Below are 10,658 nucleotides of genomic sequence, written 5' to 3' on the forward strand. Positions count from 1 at the left end.
AATAAAAACTTTAAAGAAAACTAGACAGAAGACTGAAGGCATTATTGGAATGTTCATCCAGGCAATTTTCTGAGTTTGGAGTCATTTCAATTTACTGGCTAAGAAAGTATGAGATTAGCAGTTTAAATTTCTCCCACTTACTCCATTTTTGTGAACTATTGTTAAGTTTTAAAAGTTGTATATTGTTTTCTTGTAGTTCCCACATTTATTAGCCAACATGTATTTAAATTGATTCTGATTTTTTCACATTTATATTGTTTATAATTATTTTGATTATATTAAATAATTTTGATTAATATTAATATTAAGTAATTTTGATACCTGTGGAATAACTGCAGCATCAAACTCCTTAAACGGGGCGCTGGGTGGCTCAGTCAGTTAAGCATCGGACTCTTGATTTCTGCTCCGGTGGTGATCTCACAGTTGGTGGGTTCGAGCCCCCCCGCCTGCAGCTCCGCGCTGACAGTCTGACAGCGGACAGCCTGCTCAGTTTTCTCTTTCCCTCTCTCTCTCTGCCCCGTCCCTACTTGCGCTCTCTCTCTCTCAAAATAAATAAAATAAACATTAAAAAAAAACGCTTTTAAACAAATGTATTTCACAACTTTCGGAGAATAAATAAAACTAAGTTCCTTTCCTGTGTCACATATTAGTGTTTAGGGAAAGACACTAAGCACGAGGTTCTAGTTCTGGCGCTAGCGGCTGGTCGCCTCTTGCCCTGGAGGGCTGGACCGCACTCCAGGAGGGCACAGTGCCACCAGGAGCCGCCAGGGGACGCTACGGCCAGTGGCGACAGGCTGCGCCGCTCTGTGCGTCCCCTGCGCGGAGCAGAGAGGAACCTGGGCCGGCGGGCGTGGCGCAGTGCATCCTGGGTCAGCGTAGCCATGGCGGCTCGTGTCCTTTCCGCTTGTGTCCGCCGACTGCCTGCGGCCTTCGCGCCGCTGCCCCGGGTCCCCACGCTGGCCGCAGTCCGGCCGCTCAGCAACACCCTCTGCCCCGCGGGGGCCCGGACGAGGCCTGGGGTTCCGCATCCTGCCTCGGTGCTCGCGCAGGTGACTCGCGGTGACTTTGCTGCGGGCTTGGCAGGGGTCAGGGATCGGGGTGGGGGGGAGGGGTCAGACAGCGGGGCACGCCAGCCGCGGCGGGGGTGGCCTGGGGACATCTGGCTCAATGCCTGCCCCACTACCTCATGGTGCTTGGTTGACCCCTGCTGGGAGCTCGGGTGTTCTAGTGCTTAAGAGCCGGAGCACAGACCCTCCAAACACCCCTGGGTGTAAATGCTGGCTCCCACTTTCCGAAACTTTGAGCAAGTCCATTACCTTCCTAATATCAGTCTGAACGGCTGATAAAGTTGGGGTACTAGTCTCTATGGAGTTGCAACGAGATTTTGAGAGCATGTTGTAGGTAGAGCACCTAGTTGCGGTGCTTGGTAAGCTCTCAAAATACTGGTTTCCGTTAGTTGTAGTTATAATGACAAATACCGTGATAGCTTTCTAGGGGAAAACTAATGACAAGATGCAAAAAGGAAGCCACACTGGCCTATAACCTTCTCCAGAGCATTTCTCGTTCGGGATTTCTCCCTGTAATGCCTTTTGCCTGTTCACTTGCTTCCTGAAGGAAAGATAGGAAAAAAAGCAGTATTTAGCCTTTCTGTTGGATGAAACCTTTGTGAGGCAGAAATTGTCTTTAGGGCAGTCATTTTCCACCCTCAACCCTTGCTGCACATTCAGATCACCTGAGCAGCTTAAAAGAAGGGGGAAGAAATCCCTTACCCCCTCCTCCCCACCACTGTGCATTTTGATTTACTTATCAGAGATGAGGCCCTGGCATGGATTTTCATTTATGCTCCCCAGGTGACTAAAGGGTTGGGCCAAGATCAAGAACTACTGCCCTAAGGTAGAATAGACTCTCAGGGTCAAGTTGAGAACCCCCCCAAACCAGTGGACTCAATAGTGGTTTCAATATTTCAGTATTGACAACATATTAGAATATAACAATAAGGATGCCCAGGCCAAGTCAATCATTTCTAGAGTTGGGGCCTGGGTGTCTGTTTTTAAAAGTCACCAAGTGATTCTTTTCTGTGGCTAGGGTTGAGATGACCATGTGATGGATTAATTCATAGGGCATTGGCTCCATTGCCTGAATCAAAAGGTTGAAACTGTCACCTTGAAGTTAAGAGGTAAAGGGCAGTATGTAGAGTTGTTGAGTGTTTTCTTCCTGAGAGGGATTTCCATTGTAGGTTAAAATGCAAAATGATTGCCCCTATTCATAGAGCACTGATTCTCAGACTTGATTGTTACAGATCACTTGGGCTAAAATACAGTGTCTGGGAAAGGGCCCAAGAGTCTTCATTTACAGTAGGCTCCCAGAAGATCCTGGTGCCACTGGTCCTTGGACCACAGCTTGAATGGAAGGGTGCTCAGAGATATTCCACTACCTCTGCTTGGTTCATGTATACAGCAGAAAAGCTATTTTATTTATATTTACAAAGTGATTTTGACCAAGTGCTCCCATTTAACCACCTTACATCCTTTGCTGATTGAAGAGAGAGTGAGTAAACACTTGTTCTTTCAAAGGAACAGGACAGCTATGGGCCAGACCTTATTCTAGCTGTTGAAAGTAGACAGATACAAAGGAAAGACACCAGTTAATAACTCATTGGACATTCTGTGGCCTCGTGTTAAACTTGCCAGCTCATTCCCTGCTGGTGTTCTCTAGATTGTTCTACACTGTTTGTTGTGGTTCGTCCTTTTTCCCTGTCTCTCTGCTCCTACCCTGTTGGGACACTTTCTAATCCTTAAATGTTGGTAAGTTCCAAAGATCTCTTACCACACTCTCTTCCTGGTCTGTCTCTTCACTCTCTTGGTTTGTTACTCCCTGTCTCCCAGTTACCCCAAACTTCCACCTCCAGCCCTCGCTCATTTCATCTGGACTATTGCTTATTCCACCCATTCTTTTCCATTAGATTTTTTTCTCCTCAAAACTATCCACTATGCTGACTCCAGGGGAACTAGTTATTCATTTATATTCTGACTCATCCCTGCCCCCTAAAAGGAGCTATGAAGCAGGTCTCCTGGATGTAAAAATATGACAGTATAAAATTGAAGGTAAGAAAAACAAGGGTGCTGGCCTAAAATGGAACTTGGATGTCTTATTCTTGACCCAGGCAGGCCCCAAATCTGAATTGTGTCAAAGGCAAAGCACAAAGAAGACTTCTAAAGTGTTCTATGGGGCACGGTACCCAGATGAAGGCAGAATGCTTGTGCAGGGAAAGCCCAGCTGTTTTGTCTTACTCAGGTCTCTGCAGCCCTGGGCCCTGTCTCTTCAGCCTCAGAGCCTGTCTGTGAACCACCTTACCCTTCAGTCTCCTTACCACACACACCGGCTACACTTTCAGCCTCAGTTCTTTTTCTTGGCCTGACCTTCCCTCCTTGAATGACCCTGTCCTTTCAGGGCTAACTCCAGGTTTGGTATCTGTTTCTTCCTTGCCTGTCAAGGACTGAATAACGACTTTATTCCTGAAGCAGCCTACAAATACATCTGTCATGGCTCTTGCTACATTTTTATTACAACTGAAATAATCTCTTTGGATTGGTCTTTCCCATTACGCCATAAAAGCTCCTCTGAGGGTAGCGGTCATATTTTATTTATCTTTATAGTCCCAGCCTACAGCACAGTGCTAGGCACAGGAGGTACAGCTCACGGGCTGCTGAGACATAGCCATGTGTGAGAACAGGGTGCGTGTACAGCACAGAAGAGGGACCTACCTAGTGCCTCCGGTGAGCAGGGTCTCAAAGGTGGCAGTTTCTCACGCACTCAGGCCAGGGTGTGACAGCACATGCAAAGACCAGGAAGAGCCTGGCACTCTTATGGTTGACCCTCAGGTGCCAGTGGAATGGAGGGGAGACCCGAGTTGAGGTAGATGTAGGCATGTTGTGAAGGGCGCTAAGGAATGTGGGTGTTCTGTGTAGGTTGCAGGGAGTAAATGTGAAACAAGGTTTGTTGAATAAGGGAGATCTTTCCTCCCAGTCAGCCAGGCTGGGTGACCCAGTAAACATGATGGTGAGACACTGGGAAGGGTGGACGTTGGTCTCTGGCCAGAGCACCAGGGGGCAAATAAGGAATAGAGGTCTGCGAGCAGGTGTTCTGGGGACACGTAAGGATTTCCAAACCGACGTCAAAATGTCTGCGACCCGGATGGAGCTGTTTGGGGAGGGGAGGCAGTTGATAGAGATGGCCTTTGAAGCTGTCTCCTTAGCTTTAAACTGAGATTCCTCAGTTTCCCTTAGAGATGCGCCCGAGTAGAGATGGATGGATGTTGAGGGAAATGAACCAGGTAATTTGTCTCTACTGGTCTAGAGGGTAGTTACTCTTTGCCTGCATACAATGCCTTCTCTGATGGCTGTAGGAGGTGACTTATGTCACATAGAATTGTTTAGTGTAGATCTTGGGGAAAACAACACCAAAAACATTATTGATTGTTGGGGACACTGCAGGGGTGTCCGTTCCCATTCTGTATGCCTCTCTCTCTCTCTTTTTAAATAGCTGAGTCCAGCAGGAAGGAGGCAATAAGACCCTCCCGAGAGGCCAAGCTGGGAGACCTGGGGCTGGATTCCTAACTTTTCTTTGTCTCAGTTTCCTGTCGTAAAATGGGACTATTGTCAGAATGAAGGAGATGATGGTTGTAAAGTGCCTAGCGCAGTGCCGTAGTCCAGCCTAGGGTAAGAAGTCCATAAAGAGACCAGAAAGTGGGGGGGCGTGAGAGGGAATGAGTGGGATCAAGTACTTAGGGGCCACATTACCACCAGAGCCTCAGATTGGCAGGTCATTACCCTGATCCTCCTAGGCAGGCCTCCAGAGCACTCGCTGTGGATGAGCCGGGCGGTTCTGAGACCTGCACGCTCTCTCGGTGATGCCTCAAGCAGTGCTGTGAGCTTTGTACTGCTGCTTGTCCTCATTCTACAGATAGGGAAATTGAGACATAGAAGGATTAAGTAACTTGCCCAGGGCCACACAGCTAGTAAGAAAGAGCTAGTGCCAGGGTACAAACATAGGCGTCTTATTCCAGAGTCTGAGCCGTCCCCCACTGTACCTGCCTGCCCTATGCCGAGCCCACGGTAGCCCCGCATTTTGGACTGGCATGTGCTCTCCAGGTGGAGACCCTTTTATTTTCATCACTATCGTGTGGTGCCCACCTGACCCAAGTGCGTGCACCTGCCAGTGCTGCTGGGGACGGTGCTGACACCTAGTGGGCCACTTGGGTAGTTGTGTGCAGATGTGCCTTCACCGGCTTCCTCCCTCGTGGGCTCTGCAGCACAGCCTCCCGTTTTCCCTTCCTCCTCAGCAGGAATTCCCCCTCATACCTCTTCTTGATGTGCACAGACAAGGCCTCTGCCAGATCCTTCCCCCTCAAAGTTCTTTCCTGTCATCACCTATTAACTCCTTTCTCCTCTCTTTGGTCCCTTCTGCTGCTTCATTTTACTTGTGGCTTGTGGAGACTTCTAGTGATTGTGGTTAAGTAGGCCCAGAGATGGTCCCAGAGCGGCAGTCTCCTTAACTCACACTGCAGTCGGAAAGGAAAGGACACTACACATTTAGCCAAAAATAATAAGTGCTCTTAAACTCTGAAAGTACTCAGAAATACCTTAGAATAGCCATAAAGCTCTTCACCTAATCTCTTTATAGCTTGCTGATTAAACCTGATTTCAGTATGTGATTTTTTTTTTTTTTTGCAAGATAAATATTTCTTATACAGAGGTATATACAGGTTTGGTTCATTCAGCAGCATTTTTAATTATGATTTTCATAGACCTCTGTCAGTCTCAGGGACCTGAGCCCCAACACACAAACCCACTTTCTATGGGAAATTGCCCTAAGAACTCAAAACTGCAGGTTTAAAATCAACTTTAAAAGGTAAACACACCAGTTCAGATTAGGGACTTCATTGTGAGCAGAAGTATCAGACAGCTGTTTTGTTTCTCTCGTTCTGCATTGTCCCTTCCACAGCGTTAAGCCCGCTGAGCTGTGAGTTGCACTTCTTTTCAGATTTGGTGAAAGAATCCATCCAAGACTCTAATACCTAGCTAAATATCAAGTAGACTAGTACCAGAGACATTTGAGATACCAGTCCCATCACGGTAAAACCCAGAAAGCCTCATGGTTTTGCTGGTGGCGGTAAGGCAAGCCTACCCTGAAGGGAAACAAATTGGACCATAAGGACTGTCGGGCTCCCTCATCTCCTTGGGGCTGGTAGTTGGCTCATTTGCCCTGGCCAAGGTCAGTGTAATCACTGCTGGGGCCATTTTAGACCTGCGGTGTGGCCCTCAGGGTGAGCTGCCTCTCCATTTACCGTGACAGCTCTTTCCAGGTGGGTTACTTTGACTCAGGCATGCCTGTTAACGGTGGCAGTGCCTCAGAGTGGCAGGAGTGCTGCAGAAGGGGCCACAGGAAGACTTCCACTTATCTGCAGACCCTATCTGGTTTTAGCGGCAGAAAGTCTGCCTGGGCCAGACGGGGCAGTCCTGGCTCTGAGGGGAAAGGAGGCCCATTTTTATGCTGCTGAACCGCTAGGGCTTCTGAAACAACCCAGCGTTGTGACCCCGGGTGGCCTAATGGCCAGAGTAGAATCAGGATGTGGGTTCTCTGAAGTGCCAGAAGCCCAGTGGAAGGCATCTGTGGGCTAGTGCATTGACCTAGAGGCATGTTAGGTTCAACACCGCTTTGTTCCTGCCCTTCCTTGCTTTAGGTTCCAGTAACACAGTTGTGCCGCCAGTATAGTGATGCGCCCCCTTTGACGTTAGAGGGAATCAAGGACCGTGTTCTTTATGTCTTGAAACTCTATGACAAGATCGACCCTGAAAAGGTAACTGACGTGGCTTAATGTTTTTCTTTAAATTAGCATTTAATCAATGGTACAGAATTCAGAGGGTTCAAAGGGATATTCAGTAAAAAGTCTCCCTGACTCCTAGCCACATGGTTCCCTTTCTGGGAGGCAGCCAGTGGAACCAGGTTCTTGTGTATCTTTCCAGAGATACTCAGTACATACACAAGGAAGTATACACGTTTGTACATGTATGTATACTTTATGTACTATGTGATCCTTATCGCCTACCCTTTTTAAAACGCAAGTGGTAGAATACTGTAAACACTGTTCTGCGTGTTGCTTTTTAATTTATCCGCTAGTATTTTTCTCACAGTGGTACATAAATTCCCTCTTTAATAACTGAATGTACTGTATAGGTAGAATAGAGGGGTTTTTATTATTGAGATCTGATTGGCAATAACACTGTGTTAGTTTCAGGTATACAACATCATGATATTTATATAACATTTTGAATTGATCACAGTTAAGTCTGGTTAATATCTATAACCACACATAGTTACAGAAACTTTTTTCTTATAATGACATTTTTTAAAAATTTTTATACATTTATTTATTTTTGATAGAGAGAGAGACAGAGCACAAGTGGGGGAGGGGCAGAGAGAGAGGGAGACACAGAATCTGAAGCAGACTCCAGGCTCTGAGCTGTCAGCACAGAGCCCGACACGGGGCTCGAACTCACAAACTGTGAGATCATGACCTGAGCTGAAGTCAGGTGCTTAACTGACTGAGCCACTCGGGCGCCCCTCTTATAATGATAGTTTTTAAGATCTGTTCTCCTAGCAACTTCCAGTTATGCAATGCAGTGTTATTATAATCACCGTGTTGTACATTACATCTCCAGGATAGTTTTTCAGAGCAAAAATCAAAGATCTTAGTGAAATACATGAAGTGAAGTCCATTGCTAAGCCTTGTATATATTGTTAACCATTTCAAAACAAGGTTGAATAAGTTAAGATATAATGCTGTCACAGGTTAAACATAAACTGCTGGTTATCACTATTTAAAATATGGCCTCTTTAAGAAACCTCTTCTACCTAATGATTAATTGACATTGTACCTCCCTGTTACTTTGAGAAACAAATGTCATCACGGACTGAATTTTGCATTTGGCATTCCTTTCTTGCAGCTCTCGGTAAATTCCCACTTTATGAAAGACCTGGGCTTAGACAGTTTGGACCAAGTGGAGATTATCATGGCCATGGAGGACGAATTCGGTAAAAGGCTAAGTCTGGGGTCTGCACAGTGTAATTAGGTGTATGAAATGCTGGGAATCAGAATTGGGATTTGAATCAAATATAGAAATAGAAACAGCACCCCCGCCACATACACGCCTGCTTACTTAGCATCAGGTGAGCATCCGGTGAAGTCAACGCTAGGGATGGCGCCTTCAATTAGAACCCACTTGGTACAGGGCCAGTAGGGTGCCCGGTGTGGTGCCAAGGGCTGAGTGACCAGGAAAGGCCTGGGGGAGGATGGACTTAGATGCTTGAGGTGGGGGCTCCACCTCAAGCAGAACCTCACCTATGGAGACGCTGAACACACCTCAGCACCTCTCGTGGCTAGGCCAAAGTGACCGTGCCCAGAGAAGTAACTGGGTGTGCCCAGAACACACACACGTACAGGCCTGGTTTCCTGCGGAGCCTCCCATGCACACTCCCAGGTTACGTGGCTTTCTCAGACAGTTGTGCACAGGAGACCTCTTTAAGGCTCCACAGCAGTTTTTGGGTAAGTTGCCTGAATGAAAGCCAAGGGGCTTCTGTGCCATCCTACAGAATAGAACTTAGTTACAATTCCTCAGAGATTCTGCTCACTAGTGCGATTGCATCAGTTAGGGGTAGGATGGGAACATGGTAATGGAAATGTTCTAGAATTAGATAATGGTGATGGTTGTACAACCTTGCGAATATATTAAAAAAACCACTGAATTTTACACTTTAGGTGGTGGGTTTTCTATCATATGAATTGTATCTTTTAAAAAAAGAACCAGCTGTTACACACATTATGTAACTATTGTCTAGAACATAACTGGCCCATAACTTAAATGGGATTTGGGGTTGCTGGAGAATTTTGATGTACTTGTGGGTGGTAAGGAAGCATTAGATGCTTTTAATTTTAAATGATTTTTTCTACACTCATGCATTATACATTTTCTTGCAGGGTTTGAAATCCCTGATACAGATGCTGAGAAGTTAATGTGCCCACAAGAAATTGTAGATTACATTGCAGATAAGAAGGATGTTTATGAATAAAATATCAGGTAAATAATTTGACTTACAGAATGTTGTTCTCCCATAGAATTAATCTCTCTGTAGTTCTTCAGTAAAGTAAGACTTGGGAAAAATGGAAAAATTGGAAACGCTTGACAGATTTTCACTGGTTATGAAATGCAGGTCCCTTCTGGTTATCTGCCACTCAAAGGGGGCCGGCCTTAGTGATCATCTTTATCCTTGAGACGGGCCATGAACAATTCATTCTTGGACAGGACTTCCTTGATTGTCAGCCCTCCTCATAAAAGCAGTCTTGTACAAAACACTGAGCAAGGTAACCCAGAAGCGGAGCCCTCTACTGCCCTCAGTTACCCACCCGAAGCCAGCCCAGCCTGATGTCCCAGAAGTTGTGAGATGGCCTGAAGCTTAATCAGGCAGGAGAGGCCTCCTGGGTAAGAGGATGGACTCTGGAGTCAGACACTGGACTTGATTCTCAGCTCTGTCCGGGTCTGTAAGTCTGGTGACCTTGGGCAGGCTGTCTAGCCTCTAAACCTGCTTCCTCATATGTAAAATGGGGATAATGACAGGACCTACCTGGGAATTTTGTGGTGGAGAAAGTTGGTAGTGTATGCAGATCACTTACAACCATGCTTGATGGTAAAGAAGCCTGTCGGTAGACATTAGCTATTGTTATTTAGAGTCTAATCAAGTGATTGACTTTTTAAATAAAACATTGTATCAAGTATCTATAACTTTAGTTACCCTGGATTGAGCACCTCCAAGTCCCTAAAAGTCAGTGCACCAAAGAGAAACACTGAATTTACTTTGTTTTTGCCAGACCCCTTTTTTTCACTGAGAGAAGACTCAGAAGATGCTGGCAAGTGTCTGGAAGTGAGAACGCGTTTTGGCATTATTGCTGCCTTTGACAGAGTAATTCTGTTTAGACTTGTATTTAAATTGTCTGTTTTGCCCTTTGAAAATAAATCTATAAAACCAACATTTTTCTCAGTCTTCAGTTTTTCAGTGTCTGTGAAGTACTTGTGTATATTGAATTTGTTTAATATTTTTAAAGGTTTGGCTAGTCCTTGGGATTCATGAGTTAAAAAAAAAACTTTTCTAGCAGTGTACTTGAAATAAGTTTCTCTCCCATTACTTCTAATGTAAGGAATGAGTGTTAGTGATAAAAGGATTTTTTGCCTTAGAAAAAAATTTGGGGGGGCTCCATTAGTTTGATCATCAGATGTATCAGCTGACACCAGCATGTGCGACGAATTTTTTTCTCCCTGTCCTGTGGATCTCTTTCCAAATGGATAGAATTTAATACTTTGGGAGGACAGAAAGTTCTCTTTGCTACTGGAAGGTCAGGTTGACGTGTGAGTCAGTCTGTAAGTCACACATCAGAAAGTACCAGCGCTTCTCTTATTCTTACGGGCACTGTGTGAGGTCCTCGGGGTTGAGGCAGGCAGCCGCCTCGCTCTTGATGAGGTTCCGTGTGAGACCTGCCAAAATAATTACTCCACTTTTACCAAAACATCTTGTTCGTAGGCAGGGGAAGCGAGGGCTTGTGGCAA

At 45.8% G+C, this 10,658-nt stretch overlaps 1 protein-coding gene across 2 annotated transcripts; it reads left to right on the forward strand.

Moving 5' to 3' along the window:
* Positions 1-869: 869 nt before the first annotated feature.
* NDUFAB1 (NADH:ubiquinone oxidoreductase subunit AB1) lies at positions 870-10,084 on the forward strand. 2 transcript variants are annotated; one of them, XM_047087719.1, is made up of 5 exons: positions 870-1,049; positions 6,743-6,859; positions 8,007-8,094; positions 9,038-9,137; positions 9,271-10,084. In XM_047087719.1, exons 1-4 carry the CDS (start codon positions 882-884, stop codon positions 9,127-9,129), a joined length of 465 nt encoding a protein of 154 aa, XP_046943675.1. In that variant the 5' UTR covers positions 870-881; the 3' UTR covers positions 9,130-9,137; positions 9,271-10,084. The 2 variants fall into 2 exon arrangements, with proteins under 2 accessions (XP_046943675.1, XP_046943673.1); XM_047087717.1 differs by having other exon boundaries at positions 9,926-10,084.
* Positions 10,085-10,658: the final 574 nt, after the last annotated feature.

Source organism: Lynx rufus, unplaced genomic scaffold, assembly GCF_022079265.1.
Source record: "Lynx rufus isolate CCGP_SWC_20201006 ecotype Redwood Valley unplaced genomic scaffold, mLynRuf1.p SCAF_23, whole genome shotgun sequence".
In the NCBI taxonomy this organism is placed as follows: domain Eukaryota; kingdom Metazoa; phylum Chordata; class Mammalia; order Carnivora; family Felidae; genus Lynx; species Lynx rufus.

Coding starts and splice junctions, on each gene's coding strand:
- NDUFAB1 (XM_047087719.1), top strand. CDS start 882: ATGGCGGCTCGTGTCCTTTCCGCTTGTGTCCGCCGACTGCCTGCGGCC. Junction 1,050..6,742: donor CTGCCTCGGTGCTCGCGCAG/GTGACTCGCGGT, acceptor TCCTTGCTTTAG/GTTCCAGTAACACAGTTGTG. Junction 8,095..9,037: donor GGCCATGGAGGACGAATTCG/GTAAAAGGCTAA, acceptor ATTTTCTTGCAG/GGTTTGAAATCCCTGATACA.